Source organism: Elephas maximus, chromosome 9, assembly GCF_024166365.1.
Source record: "Elephas maximus indicus isolate mEleMax1 chromosome 9, mEleMax1 primary haplotype, whole genome shotgun sequence".
Lineage (NCBI taxonomy): Eukaryota > Metazoa > Chordata > Mammalia > Proboscidea > Elephantidae > Elephas > Elephas maximus.
In genome coordinates, this window is record NC_064827.1 from 56448817 (window position 1) to 56467506 (window position 18690).

The 18690-nt window shown below is 41.1% G+C and overlaps 1 protein-coding gene across 9 annotated transcripts in view; it reads left to right on the top strand.

Moving 5' to 3' along the window:
* Window positions 1-18690, top strand: part of ZNF462 (zinc finger protein 462) — a 150088-nt gene that overhangs the window by 76566 nt on the left and 54832 nt on the right. For all 9 annotated transcript variants that reach the window (XR_007518805.1, XR_007518806.1, XM_049897299.1 and 6 more), the window contains exon 7: window positions 2694-2885. Coding sequence is in view for 7 of the 9 variants with exons in the window: in XM_049897299.1 (XP_049753256.1) it covers window positions 2694-2885 (192 nt within the window). In the remaining 2 variants the exon portion in view is untranslated. The remainder of the gene's footprint in view (window positions 1-2693; window positions 2886-18690) is intronic.

An 18690-nucleotide genomic window follows, 5' to 3' on the forward strand; every position in this document is an offset into this window, starting at 1 on the left:
TGCCTTTCTCTGGGCCTCGGCCTCTGCCCTGCTCAGGCAAGTGTTACAAAGCTCCTTTGGCCCCTTGGCTTCTGCCCTGCTCTGGCAAGTGTTACAAAGCTGTTTTAGCTCTGCAGATAAGTACCTCAAGGCACCCCACTCTGCCAGTAAGCCTTAGCTCAGCTCTAGTTCTGTGAATCACCAAACCTAGCTCCACCAAGTTCCTGGAGGCAACCTACTCTACCAGCAAGCCTCCTGCCCAAAGGCACTGTCTCCTGCAGCTTCCTGTCGATCTCCTGCCTCTGCTGCTGCTGTTTCTCTGCCACCACGTCTTGCCATCTTCAGTGTTACAGCTCTTCCTCTTGGTCTCCTGGTTCCAGGAGCTTCTCAGCACAGGGATTTCAGTCCAAGGGATGCTCTCTACTCCTGGGTTTTCTTCCTTGGTGGTGGTGAGATCCTCTCTTCCCGCCTCTGGCATGATTCATTTTAAGCCTAATGGGATTGCAAAACTGACCAATCCCTTTGTTAGAGTTCTATATACCTTATTTGCATAGTCTCAGTTGTTGTGTGTGAATCACAAAGGTTATGGCTAGAAGGGCTGTATTAAGCAATTCATTGCACTGGGCTGAAGATCCTCTCTTCTCCTTTCTTCTTTCTCTTGAGATTTCAATTTAACCTGAAAAATAAATTTTAAAAAGTAAGCATTAGTGAATATTTGGAAATGAAAAAAGAAATACAGTCAGCCATCCATAATCTTACCTAAAGACCACTACTGTTAACATTTAGTGTATTTCCTTTCAACCATTTTCTCTATAATTGTTTTTAACAGTTGTGATTATAATTTAATCTACAATATATCTTCTCTATGTATTTATTTATAGTTTTCCATGTTAGTACAAACTCTTCAAGAATTTATTTTAATGGAATGATAGTTCATCAAAAGGATTTGTCTGTGTTTACTCAATCATTTCCCTATGGCTGGAAATTTAGGTTGTGTTATACCTTTTTCAAGCATAAATAATGGATATTTCTAAATAAAGTTTTCCATGTTTTAAAAGCTATTTCCTTAATATAGACTCTCAGAAGTGGAATTATTGAGTCCAAGGCATGAGCATAAGCTATTGTTACATAAAGCAAAATTGTTTTATGAATGATCATAGCAGTGTACCTCTGTCCAACAACATGCACCTGTCTTTTTCACAAAATGTAATTAATTCAAAAGCTGACTAATGGCAAAGGTAAATCACACTCTAACTTAATTTGGTCATTGTGATCTGTCCTGTATTTCAGTGCTATAAACAAAAACTGAAGAAAATACTTATTTTTACTTAAATGTACAATTTATTGAAGTATATTGTGGATATACACACACACACATTTATACATATACAACTTTCTTTCTCAACTAGAGAAATGGTTTATTTTTTACTGTGCTTTAAGTGAAAGTTTACAAATCAAGTCAGTCTCTCATACAAAAACTTATATATGCCTTGCTATGTACTCCTAGTTGCTCTCACCTTAATGAGACAGCACACTCCTCCTCTTCACCCTGTGTTCCCCGTGTCCATTCAGCCAGCTCCTGTTCCCCTCTGCCTTCTCATCTTGCCTCCAGACAGGAGCTGCCCACATAGTCTCATGTGCCTACTTGAGCCAAGAAGCTCAGTCCTCACCAGTATCTTTTTCTGTCTTATAGTCCAGTCCAATCCCTGTCTGAAGAGTTGGCTTTGGGAATGGTTCCAGTCTTGGGCTAAGAGAAGGTCCGGGGACCACGACCTCCAGGGTCCTTCTAGTCTCAGTCAGACGATTAAGTCTGGTCTTCTTACAAGAATTTGAGGTCTGCATCCCACTGTTTTCCTGCTCCATCAGGGATTCTCTGTTGTGTTCTCTGTCAGGGCAGCCATTAGTTGTAGCTAGGCACCATCTAGTTCTTCTGGTCTCAGGCTGAGGTAGTGTCTGGCTTATATAGCCCTTTCTGTCTCCTGGGCTCAGAATTACCCAGTGTCTTTGGTGTTCTTCATTCTCCTTTGCTCCAGGTGGGTTGAGACCAATTGATGCATCTCAGGTGGCCACAGAAATGATTTAACAATCTGTGCTATTGATTAGATAAGGAAGTGATACGTTATGCTGAGGTTTGTGAACTGGTCCAAAATAAAAATTACAGGATGTGTAAGATAGAGGACGTGTACAGTCTTCAAGGAAGAACAGATGAAGAATAGCACAATAGAGCTTGTACTCAGTGACTTTGTGCTTGAAAAACCACTGATGGCCCCCTGGAATGAGAATCGAGCATATTATTTTTTGCAGATGATAAAAAGTCAACCATATATGAAAACTGGCATAGTCGTTTCTAAGTATGGAGAGAGGGAGAAAGAGGGAATGAGAAAGCTTCTCTGAAGAAGGTATCATAGATATTTGGGTTTCACTCCCTATTGGGGAATCAGGCCATAGCCTCATCCTTGTAAGTACAGTATGAAATGAAAAGGGACCAGATCACTTGATTATGGAGCTCGTTGAAGAGTTTTAATCCCAAAGGAGCATTGTGGTTGTGGTAATGGGTGGGCAGTTGGTCTGTGAGGATACATAGACCAAGAATCTTGGGAAGAACGTGTAGAGTGAATTAACGATGTTATTTTGTTTTCTACCCCTCTCCCACCCCACCTTTTGCCCTTCTTCCCCCTTTTTATTCTCTGTCCCTTCCCATCACCTTCTTCCAGGTGAACATGCCTACAAGTGTTCTTGGTGCTCGTTTTCCACCATGACAATCAGCCAGTTGAAAGAACACTCCCTCAAGGTCCACGGAAAAGCCCTGACCCTCCCCAGGCCTCGAATTGTCAGTCTCCTCTCCTCACATGCCCACCACTCCTCACAAAAAGCTACCCCAGCTGAAGAAGTGGAAGACTCCAATGGTAAAATTTGGCTTCTGAGCCAGAATTAACCACCTAGGGCTGTGGTGGGCTGGGGTTTAAGGGGATGGAAATTACCAATCATTCTTTCTTATATGAGACTCTTACATGAAAAATCATGGTTCAAATGGAGGAAGAAATGTGAAAATTTGACAGTATAGAAGTTGGAGTAGGAAGGTGAACTCAGTGGGAGCCTGTTGTTCCATGGCAAAAAATGGCAGTCTGTTCATGTAGGACACCCTGGCTGATGCAAATAGCTAATGTTCTCAACTCCTAATGAAAAGGCTGGAGGTTCAAGTCCTCCCAGAGGCACCTTGGAAAAAAGGCCTGGAGATCTACTTCTAAAAAATCAGCCATTGAAAACTCTGTGGAGTACAGTTCTACTCTGAGACACATGGGGTCACCATGAGTCAAGAATGAATTGATGATAACTGGTTGGCTTTTTTTTTTCTTTTAAATACCTGCGTGACATACGAGTATAGACTGACATTTGCTTGTGGGAAGAGCACGTGGTGTGGGATGGATTAGTGATGGACACTTCCACTGTTGTTTCGAGAAAGAAAACAAAAGGAATGCCGTGTAGATTTTTTTGTCTTTATTTGTATCCTGTCTTGTTCTAAAAAGTATGTACTGGTGAAGAGTTTGGGTGCTAACCAAAAGGTCGGCAGTTCGAATCCACCAGGTGCTCCTTGAAAACCCAATGGGGCAGTTTTACTCTGTCCTATAGGGTCGCTATGAGTTGGAATCAGCTCAATGACAACAGGTTTGGTTTTTGGTTTGGTAAAGTACTTGGGGTGCCAGCTACGTAAGTTAACTGCACAAAATTCAGAGTAGGAGCAGTTTGAATCCACCAGGCGCTCCTTGAAAACCCTGTTGGGCAGTTCTGCTCTGTCCTATAGGGTCACTATGAGTTGGAATCAGCTCAGTGGCAACAGGTTTGGTTTTTGGTTTGGTAAAGTACTTGGGGTGCCAGCTACATAAGTTAACTGCACAAAATTCAGGGTAGAAATGGAAAGGGTGAGTGAGCGGGGAAAGTACAGGCATACCTCGGAGATATTGCAGGTTTGGTTCCAGACCACTGCAATAAAGCCAATATCGCAATAAAGCGAGTCACCCAAATTTTTGGTTTCCCAGTGCATATAAAAGTTATGTTTATACTATACTGTAGTCTATTAAGTATACAATAGTATTATGTCTAAAAAGACAATGTACATATCTTAATTAAAAAATACTTTATTGTTAAAAAATGGTAACCATCATCTGAGCCTTCAGCAAGTTTTAATCTTTTTGCTGGTGGAGGGTCTTGCCTCGATGTCAATGGCTGCTAACTGATCAGGGTGATGGTTGCTGAAGGTTGGGGTGGCTGTAACAATTTCTTAAAATAAGACAACAATGAAGTTTGCACATAGATTGATTCTTCCTTTCACAAAAGATTTCTCTCTGTAACGTGCAATACCATTTGATAGCATTTTACCCACGATAAAACTTCTTTCGAAATTGGAGTCAGTCCTCTCAAACCCTGCCACTGCTTTATCAACTTAAGTTTATGTAGTATTTTAAATCCTTTGTTGTCTTTTCAAAAATGTTTTCTGCGTCTTCACCAGGAGTAGATTCCAGCTCAAGATACCACTTTCTTTTCCATCCATAAGAAACAGCTCCTCATCCGTTAAAGTTTTATCATGAGGTTTCAGCAATTCAGTCAGTCTTCAGGCTCCACTTCTAATTCTACTTCTCTTGCCACTCCACTGCATCTGCAGTTACTTCCTCCACTGAAGTCTTGAACCCCTGAAAGTCACCTATGAAGGTTGGAATCAACTTCTTCCAAACCCCTGTTCATGTTTGATATTTTGACCTGTTCCCATGAATCACAAATGTTCTTAATGGCATCTAAAATGGTGAATCCTTTCCAGAAGGTTTTCGATTTACTTTGCCCAGATCCATCAGAGGAATCACTACCTGTAGCAGCTCTAGTCTTACAAAATGTATTTCTTAAATAATGAGACTTGGAAGTTGAAATTACTCATTGATGCAGGGGTAAAGAATGGATGTTGTGTTAGCAGGCTTGAAAACGACATTAATCTCCTTGTACATCTCCATCAGAGCTTTTGGGTGACCAGGTACATTGTCAATGGAAAGGAATCTTTTTTTCTGAGCAGTAAGTCTCGACAGTGGGCTTAAAATAGTCAGTAAACCGTGTTGTAAACAGGTATGCTGGCATTCAAGCTTTGTTGTTACATTTATAGAGCACAGGCAGAGCAGATTTAGCATAATTCTTAAGGGCCCTAGGATTTTCAGAATGGTAAATGGGCATTGGCTTCAACTTAAAGCCACCAGCTTCATTACCCCTAATAGGAGAATCAGCTTATGCTTTGAAGCCAGGCGTTGACTTCTCCTCTCTGGCTATGGAAGTTCTAGATGGCATCTTCTTCCAATATAAGACGTTTCATCTACATTGAAAATCTGTTGTTTAGTGTAGCCGCCCTTCGTCAACTAGCTTTGCTAGATCTTCTGGGTAACTTGCCGCAGCTTCTACAGCAGCAGTTTCTGCTTTACCTTGTACTTACGTGTTGCAGAGATGGCTTCTTTCCTCATGAACCAACTTCTACTAGCTTTAAATTTCTTCTCCAGCTTCCCCACCTATCTCAGCCTTCATAGAATTGAAGAGAGTTAGGGCCTTACTCTGGATTAGGCTTTGGCTTAAGGGAATGTTGTGGCTGGTTTTTCCTTCTATCCAGACCGCTACAACTTTCTCCATATCGGCAATAAGACTGTTTTGCTTTCTTATCATTCATGTGTTCACTGGGGTAGAACTTTTAATTTCCTTCAAGAACTTTTCCTTTGCATTCACAACTTGACTAACAGTTTGGTGCAAGAAGCCTAGCTCTCAGCCTATCTCGGCTTTTGACATGCCTTCCTCACTCAGCTTAATCATTTCTAGCCTTTGATTTAAAGGAGAGATGTGTGACTCTTCCTTTCACTTGAACACTTAGAGGCCATTGTAGGGTTTCTTAATTGGCCTAATTTCAATATTGTCATGTCTCATGGAACAGGGAGGTCTGAGGAGAGGAGAAGAGACAAGAACCATGATGGTTCGTGGAGCAGTCAGAACACACACATTTATCGATCAAGTTCACTGTCTTTTATGGGCACAGTTTGTGGCACCACAAAACAATTATAGTACATCAAAGATCACTGATCACCATAACAGATATAATAATAGTGAAAAAGTTTGAGATGTTGAGAGAATTACCAAAATATGACATAGAGACACGAAATAAGCACGTGCTGCTGGAAAAATGGTGCCGATCGACTTGCCACAAACCTTCAATTTGTAAAAAAACACAGTATCTGTGAAGCACAATAAGACGAGGTGTGCCTGTATGTCCGATTGAGTCATGTGCTGCCGTGGGTAACATGGTGCCTTCTTACAGCAGAGGGATGTTGAGGAAGCATTAGTGGGGAAGAAGCTTGAACAGCCCAGTGTGGAGCTGCATGAACACTTACGTAGGGAGGAAGAGGAAGTCTACAGAATCTTAGAGGAGTAGAAGACCTTAGAGCTGCTCTATACTAGCCGCCTCTAATCCTTGAATCTCCAGCATCACTAACCAAACCCAGTACCGTCGAGTCGATTCCGACTCATAGCGACCCTATAGGACAGAGTAGAACTGCCCCCATAGAGTTTCCAGCATCACTAGTCAGCATTTTTCTGGCACTAGCTTGAGTATTTCCCAGGCCTGGGAATGGACTGTTTCTCAATGTCTGTTACATTTTGGGAGGAACTTAGTCAACTGGCAGGAAAGTTCATGGATCCTTTGGAACAAAGGCCTGAATTTGAATAGCTAGTGTTTCCCTAGGCAACTTTAACTTCCTATATCCTTATGTAAAATTGGATAACCCTGTCTCTCTCAATAGATTATTGCGAGAGATGAATGAGAAAGGGTATATGTGTAATATGCCTGATACAACGTCAGACGCGTAATAGGTACGCACTAAATGGTAGCTTTATCCCTGTGGTTTTCATCCTTTGATTGTAATTCTGGCTTTTGGGTCCATACATAACAAATACAAATTTTGAGTTATTTAGAGGTTTAAAATAGAGACGCTTTAGGTAACTTGAAGATCTGAAGATCCCAGTTTATCAGCATGGTGTAATTATCAGATTATCAAAAGAGTAAGCAAGTAATCTTTATTCATATGGTCTATAAGCAGATAACTAGAAGGAAATGGAAAGGTAAGTCCCATGCTTAACTCTTCCTTTATTGAAGTGAAGGCCACACAAAGGTGGCCTTTCCTTTGCAAATCATTGTTAAAGCACTGTAGCTTCTCCCTGGTTTTCTGGACTTAAAAGACTTCTGTTTAACAAAGAAGGCCCTAGTTATCATGGCTATGACTTGTCATGATGGAGCACACTATCTCCTCAATTTTTGTGTAGTGACTTAAAATATAGGAGGAAAGCCTTTTGTTTTTTTCTCCAGGAAAACTTAGAGCCTCAAGCCCAGGGGTGAGGGCAAGTGTGAGGATCCAGAACATGTCCCCTTCTCACCTTGGAATTCTTTTCACTGGAAAAGATTTGTATATTACAACCAGAGGGCAAAATATAATTTGACCCCAATTGTAAGATCTTTATTAACAAGATTATTAATTGCTTTCACCTGAAATGGAAGCTAAACATGGGGAGTCATTTGGGTGAACTGGATCCATCCAAACACCATTTCCAGCAAAGGCTTTTTCTGGAATAGTCCTTGCCACGTCATACCTTCTTTTTCCTGTGCCCTTCTGCCTTGAAAGATAGGTCTCAGTCACAGCTCATGAGAATCCCATAAACCGTTCACTGCTTGGGTCCCCTTGCTCTGAATGGGCTAAGAGTTCAGTCAACTTCCTTGCCCTTACTGTCTGCCAAGACCTGTGCCATGCACAGAAGAATCAGAAATGAATTCAGTACCATCATGCCCCTCAAAGAGCTTAAAATCAAATGTTTAGGAAATCAGTACCCACTTGTGAACTAACTACAACCCCAAGCCTGGAGCCTAACCTCTTGGGGGTGATTTCATATCCTTGGAAACTGGACCGGGTTAGGATATTGTAGGGATGGGGGGTTGGAGTCACAGAAACATGATGATATCATATCCATGTTTCTGCGTAAAACACAAATAGGCCTATCTTTGTTCAGCCATAGGAAGATAATTTGAAATATATAAAAGTGTTTTTGTGTTTTTCTTTTCCTTCTAAGGAAAGCACATAATGCAGGTGAGGACCATTTAGTGAGGTCTGCACAAAAGCTATTGGGTCTGTGCTGTTTTTAATGTACATAAATAACCTATACTGAGAGGCCTTCCAGGTCCCTGGGTGACACAGATAGTTCGCACTCAACTGCTAACCCAAAGGTTGGTGGTTCACACTCACCCAGTGGCCCACAGAAGAAAGGTCTGGGGATCTGCTTACAGCCAAGAGAACTCTGTGGGTCAGCTCTACTCTGTAACACATGGGGTCACCATAAGTCAGAGTTGACTCAACAACAGTGGGTTAAGAGGCCCTCAGTGATTAGAAGGTGGGAGTAAGCAAAAAGAAAGACATCAAATATATTGTTCTCATAAATGGATAATTATGTAGAAAGAATAATATTTTATTCATTCAGTATTTTCTCAAATACTTACAATGGGGTTTTACGCTGTTTTGGAATGGAGATACTGATGCCTGCGAATGACTGAGGGGCCCGAAATTAGGAAGACTATTTGCTTGGGAGCTGGGTGGTGGATTCCTAGAAACGGCTAAGTCCAGGCCATGAAAAAACAGCTGTGGGGTTACACAGTAGCCTGTAAATCACGCCTTGAATAGTGTTTGAAACACACATGTGAAATCCAATTGCACATTTTAATAGGCAGAAGCTGTGGGCTATTGGCTCTCAGTGAAGGTTTCCCACACTGCAGATGCCAGGACTCTGTGAGCACAAGAACCAAAAATGTGTTGCAGGCCTGGGGGGAGTAGAGAGCCATAAAACCAGGGAAATCACCAGTGTGTCCTTGGCTTTCTCATTCCCTGGTGAAGGATATGAATAAAACAAGTTGACACGCTCAGTGCTGCAGTGGTCAAATGCTTGCTGTCTGGAGAGCGAGCCAGTATTCTCTGGCGGAGAGAAACTGCCTGGAAAACGAGGTTCTTCCATAGCTGGCCACCCTCCCTTCCAGTCAAGAGGGAAGCACTGTGAGCAAGGGCAGCTGAGAAGGCACAAATGAGAAGGTGGAGGGGAACTTTCCCCCCAGCTGCCCGGCCACACACCTGTTCTCTGCATAAACGGAGCTCTTGGGCTCTGGGCTGTCAGTCTTGACACGTTTCACCAGCACACGATTCCTCTTATATTCTTCATGATCGGTTGTTGAAAAGAGAAGCAGCAGCTGTGTGCTATTGGTTTTGTCTATAGGGTAATGGGAAATGACACGTAGTTGCCATTCTAAACAGTGCATTAAGGGAGAACAATAAGGTTGTCAACAAAAGGAAGTGCTCTGCTGTTTGTGTTTACTGGTCCCTTCTCCTGCTATGTAAAAGATAGGACTGAATTTATTTTTTCAAACTTCTGCTTTCAGTACAGAAAAATATATGCACACACACGTGAAATAACAAAGAAACAAGGGGCAGTGTAGTTTAGCTAGGAGATTTGTTTAGGTCTGAGGAGCTACACAGTGCATGGGCAATGATACATGATTTAAAATTCAGCTGTATCCTTGATGAGAAGTCAGACCTATGGTGACATTCCATCATCTCCGTTCCTCGAATTTCCCCCGAAGAATGAATTATTCGTTCTGTGTATCTAGTTATGCTGTATGGAATTGCGTCCTTTAGAAAATAACTACCGCGGTACATTTAAAACAAAAATCAGACACTAAAACCATGTGCGTAATGATTAAGTTGAGTGAGGGTAACATAGTTTTGACTTCCAAGGGTAGTCAGCAGCTTAGGGCAAACAAAAGAAGACCTCTTGGCCACAATCCCTCTCCCTTTATCATTGTAGATCTTGATACAGTCCACCTGACAGAGAAGTCTTTGACATTCTGGATTAAGAGAAAAATATTCAAGGAGTTTTGCGATTATTTTTAATGAAAGATTTTCTGTTACAGCTTCACATTTGGCTTTTGTATCCTAGACTCTAGAATAATATTTGCTAAAACCTATTTTTGTCAGGACATCTCTCATCAAGGAACCACAGGCACTCTTATTATCCACCAGACTCAAAGTCCTCTGCACGGCATTCCGTTTGTACCATTTAGTCACACTTTTCCCCATTCCAGAAAGGCTTCACTAGCAAATACTGTTTCCCACCATCTCTGTACTTGCTACCCTCGCTTCATTTCCACTCCCATGTCTGTGAAGAAGCTCTGCTGGGTGCTTGGAAATATTTCCTCCCTGTCTGCTTCTCTCTGTGATTCTATGAGCTTCACTTCCTTTAGAGGCTAACTTTACTGGTTCTGGATTATTCTTTTAATTACTTATCTCAGTACGCTATTTGTACCAGTTGCCGTCCAGTCGATTCCAGCTCATGGTGACCCCATGTGTTTCAGAGTAGAACTGTGCCCCACAGGGTTTTCAGTGGCTGATTATTCAGAAGTAGCTCACCAGGCCTTTCTTCCAAGGCACCTCTGGGTAGACGCAAACCTCCAACTTTTTGGTTAGCAGCTGAGTGTGTTAACTATTTGCACCACCCAGAGACTCCATACTGGTGGGTATGCTACTTTAAAAGTGTCTTCAGGATTGTGTTTTGGGATCAGTCCCCTGATTTTCCAATGGGGGTAGTTAGGTAGATACGTATTAAATACTGACATCTTTTGACTAACCAGTGACCCCTTGGAGGTATCATGATTTTCAGTTCATGTCAGTTGGTACTGAGTTCCCTCACATCGCTAGCTTCAAGAACCAAGTTATACAAGGGTAGCTTGAGAGGCAGTTTCAAAAAAAAAAAAAAGCAATCCAAAGATAAAAAAACTGTAGGGACTGCTCCAACAGAAACTTTCTGACATAACCATTCTGCCAAGGGGAAAAGACTTCCTTGAAAATGAGTGTTCTAACCATTGCCATTGTTCTTTGAACAATGAGACCTTCTGTAGAGGTAGAAACTGGAGGCTGAAGCCAGATTTTAAGCGTTTCCATCCCTCAGAGGTGGAGCTAGAGAGAAGGACATCACCAGCGTGGTGAGCTGGTAGCAGAGCCACGTGTGGAAGTACACACAGTGATTGCAGTGGGTGAGTTTGTCCTCTGTGTCTCTGTCAAAAGAATATATAGCATTTGATTGCAGCAAAATACAAATTCGGTGAAGCTATAAAGAGAAACCAACTGACAAAACTCATTGATAGTAAAATTTTCGATTCTACCTGAAAATTTTACTCACCAGTCTTTTAACATAAAATAATATATTGGTTAGAAAAAACTCATTATACGAGACTTGTATTGGTTGATTTCTTCAAACCATACATCAGGGGTTAGCAAACTTTTTTTTTGTAAAGGGCTAGACAGAAAATACTTTCAGCTTTGTGGGCTACACAATATTTGCCCCAGCTACCTAACTCTGCTGTTGTAATGTGAAAGCAGCCATAGACAATATATAAACAAATGGGCTTGGCAGTATTCTAATAACATTTTATGTTCAAAAACTGGGCAGGTCAGGTTTTTGGCCTTGAGCAGTATTTCACTGACCCCGTCATAGCTGATTGGGGGCGGGGAATCACAGCAGTACCCTTGAAATTAATAAATGTCATTATACCTGGATATTTAATGTATGGAATATACCTAGATGTCACTTAAAGTGCAATTTTACCTAAATATATTCTTTGTTTCATATATAAAACATAAGGAATTGATAAAGCTTTAAAAATATTAGTGTGTGAATTTACATTTAAGCGTAAGAATTTTATTCAGTCTAGCTCCAAACAATCAACTCATTTAACCTTGACTTGACACTTAAAAATTAAGATCTGAGATGCCTCCTCCTCAAAGAGAAGCTTTTCAGATCTCTAAATAGGTCAGACATAAAATTCAACCTTTAAGAGGATCCAATTAGTTGCTAGGGCATCAGACCGTCTACACAGGTTCCAATTGCAATCAGATTTCTCTTGGGGTAAAGAAAGAAGAAGTGGTTTCTTTAAAAATGACAGTTAATGAAATGGAGACTCTCAAGTGAATAATTGTGAAGTATGAAGATTTACATCATTTATGGCAGATGGGACACAAGGCATAATCTTAATGGCTTGACTATAATTTTTAATAGGTCTGCTGGTCTCAAAGTTATCTGACCAGAGAATACTAACCTTCCCTTTTTGACATCAGACTTTCTATGTTCAAATGTGATCTAGAGTTTATTTTAATGCTTATTATGAAGACTGGCATTTCTACTATAAAGACTTAAAGGTTTGCAACTCTAATAGTACCAAGTGGTACTGCTCACTCTACCAGTTGCTGTCAATTCTGACTCATAGTGACCCCATAGGATAGGATGGAAATGCCCCATACAGTTCCCAAGGAGCAGCTGGTAGATTTGAACTGTTGGCCTTTTGGTTAACAGCCAAGCTCTTAACCACTGTGCCACCTCGGCTCCACTGCTCACCCTAGATCCTCTATTATATACCCAGAACTTTTCAGAAGTTAAACTATTAGATCTTGGCCTCAATTGAGGAACCCTCCAAAATTATCACCAACGTGAACTTGAAGATCACATGATACACCTTTCCCCAGAAACCCACCTGCCTGGGACATCTGTGACTTTTTCAAATTAGTCATAGTTTTGTGTGCCAAATATTAAAAAACATTGCAACTGTATTCTATTTGAGCCCTGGGAACTTAATCAACTAACCCATCTCCATTTTCCCATGACAAGAAAACTATGTGGTCGTCAGAAATAAGAGCATGTGCTACTAAGCTCATTCAGAGCTAGTTCCCAGCTACATGAGAATTTGCTTCAATATTGCACATCTAACTCTTGCAAACTCTTGGTGAACTGCTTGGAGATTACCTTAAATCTTCCAGAACCTCAATTGTGTGAAGTATCTAGAAGAGAGAAGAAACCAACTTTATATATTGGTAGATAATGTGTTTGTTAGTCGAGTCATCTAAAACTACTAATCTTTGTTTTCGAAAAAGAATTCTCCCTTGTGGCTTCGTTGCCCACCACAAATTTTCTTTCCCTGGAGCTGAAGCTAGAAATTTTAGCCCAATTATGTTTGACACAAAATCTCTCTAGCTATCTTAAGACTTCTTATGGTTCATAGGTCCTGTCCTGCCTTTCTAATACAGTTGTGTACAGTACCGAGGAGGATTTTTCACAGGCAGGGGAAGGGATTGGAGTTGGAAGGACTAACACGCGTGAACAATGACTCAGAGGTAGAGAGCCTGGGACAGCCTAAAGAGCAGATGGTGTGTTCGGGGAAAGATGGCTCTGGCTCTGTGAAGAAGAATCTTCTTTTTTTTTTTTAAAAAAAAAAGTACAGAGATGAGAAGGTGCCAGGAATAACCTCTTAGAAACAATTACTTTTTTTTTTTTAATAAATTAATATGAGTTTTGGTGTTATAGCCCAGGAAAGCATGTTGAAGTCATGGACACATTTTCTTATTAACTCACTCATAATCATAATACCCTCTAGAAAAATCCCAGTGATAGTGGTTAAACAAAAATAGTGAGGTAATGAATGGCCCGTGTGTCATGAGAACAAAGTGTTCAGGTCGGACTCCTTGCTTCTTACTTGGTTCGGTCCCTTGCAGTTTATGCCCAGGAAGGGATATGTTCTACTTTGCAAGATGGTTCAGAGTCATCAAGTTCAACTCAAAGGAGGTGTTTGGCTGCAAATGCAGGGCCCAGCTAAGGTTTCATTTACCAGTGCACTGCTCTTCGAGAAGTCATTCCAGGACTAGGCTTTTCAGCTTCCTCAGGGACACAAAATATTCTTAGATGACTTGTGCAAGCCACTCTCCTTATGTCATCTTTTATTTTCATGCACTGAGTCCTTCACGAAAGCTGCAGTGATAGCCACAAAAAGAGACAGAGAACCTTCTAAACCCTTAGTCTAGTTACTGATTTTTAGCACTGCTAGCTGCTTTTTCCCCTTTGTCAGTTTGAAAGTCACCCATTCTTGTTAACATAAGAGTCCTGCATGTCTCCTTATTTAATTCCTGAGTGATAAAACTAATAATTGTTTGTATTTTTTAAAATAATGCGGATTGCCTTAAATTCATCATCTGATTTAGTATGTCTAATGAATCAGAGGTCTAAATTATTAGTCTTATTTTATAAAGAAGGAAAGAGACCTGAAGGAGTGAAATGACAAAGTCCCAAAGTCACAACACTTGTGTGTGTGGAATTGTTTCATACACAGATTTGTCTTAATCCAAAGCCTGTGCCTAACCTTCATGCCATCTCATTGAATCTTTGTTGCTGTTCGTTGCTGTCAAGTCAGTTCCCGCTCATGGCGACCCCATGTGCGCAGAGTGAGATTGCTCCATAGGGTTTTCAAGGCTGTGACCTTTCAGAAGCACATTGCCAGGCCTGTCTTCCAAGGTGCCTCTGGGAGGGTTTGAACTGCCAGCCTTTTGGCTAGTAGTTGAGCACTTAACCGTTCGTGCCACCCAGGAACTGGCTCCTCATTGAAGTCTAGCAGCAAAAATTTTTTGCCAATTGCTATTGAGTTGAGTCGACTCTGACTCAAGACCCATCTATTAAACAATCTAGAGGGCTAAGGCACAGTCTCTTATATGTTTGGGAGCCTTGTAATCTTCCAGGAGAAACCAAAGACAAGTGTTTTTTGTTTTTTTTTTCCAGCTTTAAACCGCATCTGTTTATTAGCTCGCAGTTCTGTAGGTCACAAGTCTGGCATCACATGTCTATGTTCTCTGCTCATGGTCTCACAAAGCTGAAATCAAGATGTAAAGACAAGTTTTTTATGTCTTGACATTCCGAGCTTAAGTTTATAGATACACAAATAATGTTAAAAGAGCAGAATACAATGAAATGAGAGATTGTACAGCCGGATTTGAAAGGCTGTAGCAGTGGAGATAAGGGATTGATGAGTCATGGATGACTTCTTGGAAGAGGTGGGGCTCCAGCTGAACCTTGGCGGGTGAGTAGCATTTATATAAGCTGAAGGAAGGTCACTCCAGGTGGGAGGAGTATCGGAAATGAGCCAATAAAAGAAGGGATCCTGGGACAGCGGAGAGACCAGCTCAGCTAGAGTCAAGTGTGTTTGGTGAGGTTAGTGGGAGGACAGTTGGCTAGGTGACAAGAGATGGAGCCAGACTATAGGGGTAGTTAGACCAGGAGGAGAACTTTAGGTTTGCAATGAAACAGCCTGGACAAGGAACACCAGCAGCAAGGTGCTTTTCCCTCTGGAAGTGGCAGGTTACTTTTAAGCTGTAGGTGCATCAAGCTAGCATCTACAGGTATTTGTGAATGAATGTGGGTTAAACAGTCGTGGATGGTAGTCATCCCTTTTAAGATGCCTGCATAGATTTTTCCTCTTAATTACAAAAGTAATACCTGCACATGATTAAAGAACAGCTTTATGAAAATACATAACAAAATGTGAGGGTCTTCCATAATACCAGCCTCTCCACCCCGTCTCCTTGAAATAATCTCTGTCAACAATTTACTATAGAGTCCTCTAGATTTTTTTTTCCTATGTGTATACAAACATAGGTTCTGTTTGTTATTTTGATTATTTTTTATAAAACTAGGAGCATACCACTCAAACTTTTTAATATATATTTTTGCTTGCACTTAGCAGATTCTTTCACTATTTGACACACTAGAGTTTTGAAATATGAGGCCCCTTATCGGAAAAAGAAAAAAAACAAAGATGATTTCTCTTCAAATAATAAGTACTGAGTACTTAAAATCTTCAGGTATTTGTGTGTGTTGGTGTGTGTTTTTAAGGTGGAATTTTCAGAATTATATAAGGCCTTTGAAGTTTTGCCAATCAAAAATTTGTTAGTTTATTTCCTCTTACGGTTCACTCATCCCCTCAAAAATTATTTACGTAAAGTCTATTTTCCTACTGCTTCCTTAGGACTTAGTACATTTAAAATACTGGCAAATGGTCCATAAGTTAAATGACAAAATCAAGATTACAGACTGTCTAGACTGTTCAGAGTAATGGGCTAAAAATGAGATTTCGCTAGTGGATAAATATAAAGTACTTTGGGTCACTTCTGACCCTTGTATTCATGTCCATTACTGGACTTAGAAAATATTCTTATAATTATCTGTTAACATATCTGTTTCCCCAGCTAAACTGTGTGCTTTCTGAGGTCAAGGACTGTTTCCCAGTCATTTTTGGAGCCCTGAAACGTAGAACTTAGCAGGCTATTCAATAAATACTTCTTGAGTTGATTTGAATTAGGGCTGCAAGAGCAACTGCACACAAGGAGAGCCGACCAAACAACAGTGCCCATGTGTAAAAGCCTGGGAATTTTTAGTGACTGTAAACTCAGTTGTGTCCAACAATGCTCTAAGCCCCTTGGAATTGGGTGGTGAGTGTACAATGATGCGTGTGTCTTGTGTTGTTGTGCTTTCCCTGGCCCCTCTTCCCTTCTCCAGTTAACTAACTTTGTCCTTCATTCCAGTGGCAACACCACATCCCTTCAACTTCCTGCAACCTGTGTAATTAGTACCTTCCCTCCAGGGGTCAAGAAGAGAAGTGTGGAACATTGCTTCCTTTCTGCCACCTCTTGTGAATTTTCCTTCTTCCTTTAAATGCCTGGATCCCTGGTGACACAGTGGTTAAGAACTACGGTTGCCAGCCAGAAGGTTGGCAGTTTGAATCCACTGGTCACTTCTTGGAAGCCCTGTGGGGTGGTTCTGCTCTGTCCTGTAGGGTCACTACAAGTTGGAATCAACTTGACAGCAACGGGTTTTTTTGTGTGTTTTTTTTGTTTGTTTGTTTGTTTCAAATGCCTGCTCTTAGGTTATTTTCTTTTCCCTATCCTCGGCACCACCACGCATCTGTCAGTTTGGTGTCATGGTGGCTTGAGTGTTGCTGTTATGCTGGAAGCTATGCCAACAGTATTTCAATACCATCCGGGTGGACAGGTTTCAGTAGCACTTCTGTACTAAGACAGACTAGGAAGAAAGTCCTGGTGATCTACTTCCAAAAATTAGCCCATGAAAACCCTATGGATCACAACAGAATATTGTTTGAGACAGTGCTAGCAGATGAACCCTCAAGGTTGGAACGTGCTCAAAACATGCAGTGCCTGTAACAGTGGACTTCAGCATCCCAAGATGTTGCAGCACTCTGTTGTGCATTGGGTCGCATGGGTTGGAGCTGACTTTATGGCAACTTGCAAAACAATCCTTGGGGATGCTCCTTCCCCTTCTTCAGTGAATGCAGAGCCAAGCTCACAACTTCTTTACTCCAACTGTGACCACCATGCTCCAGAATTTTAGTATCTAGGCTCAAATGGTTTTTGTTGTTAGGTGTTCATAGAGTTGGTTCCGACTCATAGCAACCCTATAGGACAGAGCAGAGCTGTCCCATCAGGTTTCCAAAAAGCAGCTGATGGATTTGAACAGCCAACCTTCTGGTTAGCAGCTGAGCTCTTGTGACCCATTCAACCCTTCAGTCTCCTCAGCTAGAGAGAGATTTGCCTCACTCCTGACTATGAGTCAGAATTGACACGACAGCAGTGGGTTTGGTTTGGTTTGGTTTTGACTATACTTCAGCCGCCCATCTATGGCTGAATTCACCATAACTGCTCCATCCCTAGCCTCTCAGACTCTTAAATTCTCTCACCTCTATTGTGTAGTCTCCTTGCCTTCCTTACCCAGCCAGACCCCAAGGTTAGCCATTCCAGGCTTTCTCCAGCTCCCTTGTTTCTCTAGCTCCCTTGTCCTTCTCTGGCTTTCAGTTTGGCAGACCCCAGCCCTGAAAAACCCTCGCTCTGTTCTTCCTCTGATTTCAGCCCGTTTTCCTACGCCTAATTGCAGTCTTTTCTAGTCTCTATCAGGTTATCTTTGTTTAAAAAGATATTTTTGAACTTACATATATCTCTATATATTGTCAATTTACTCATAAGCACGTCATCGTACTTTCTTGCATGAAAGAGGCAGAAATGAGGCCACAACCAATGAGCTAGAAGTTATGAATAGTTGCCGTCCATCTTGGATGTCCCAAAGCTAATACTGAGGAAGTGGAGTGAGCAGCTGTATAGTTAATAGCTGTGGCAATCACAAATTATTGTACGTGTGAGTTGTGATTTTATTGTTACTCTGATATTACAGTATTTTAAAATTTTGCCCCTGGGTAAGTTTTTAATTAGGAATACAGAGAAGGAAAGATGAAGAAATCCACATCTACCTTGCGTGCAAGTGAAAGTAATGCCGCCAATATGTCTGTTAGAAGAAACAGTAATTGTGATAACTAAATCAAAGGCAGACAGGGAAGCGTAAGTGAAATTCCCAATTAACGTGCAAATCAGTAAATTCTATAATTGTTATGGTAACCATAAAATAAGATTATTTTTGCTAATATATCTATAGTCTCTTAGTTATGTTAAAAAAAAATACTTACATACAAATCATTGTGTGGTCTCGCTTATATAAAATAAACAAATATACAGAAACCAAAGATGATTAGTGGTTACCAGAGGTGGGAGGACAGGGGAATTTCTGCTTAGAGGGTATTAAGTTTATGTTAATGGGGGTGGAAAAGGATAGCAAGAGTGGTTCTTTAAGCTGTACAGCCATTCTCACTATCCTTTTCCAAATGACTCCACCATTACCTAGTAAACCAGTGCCGTCGAGTCGACCACCATTAACATGAATGTAATGCTCCCTAAG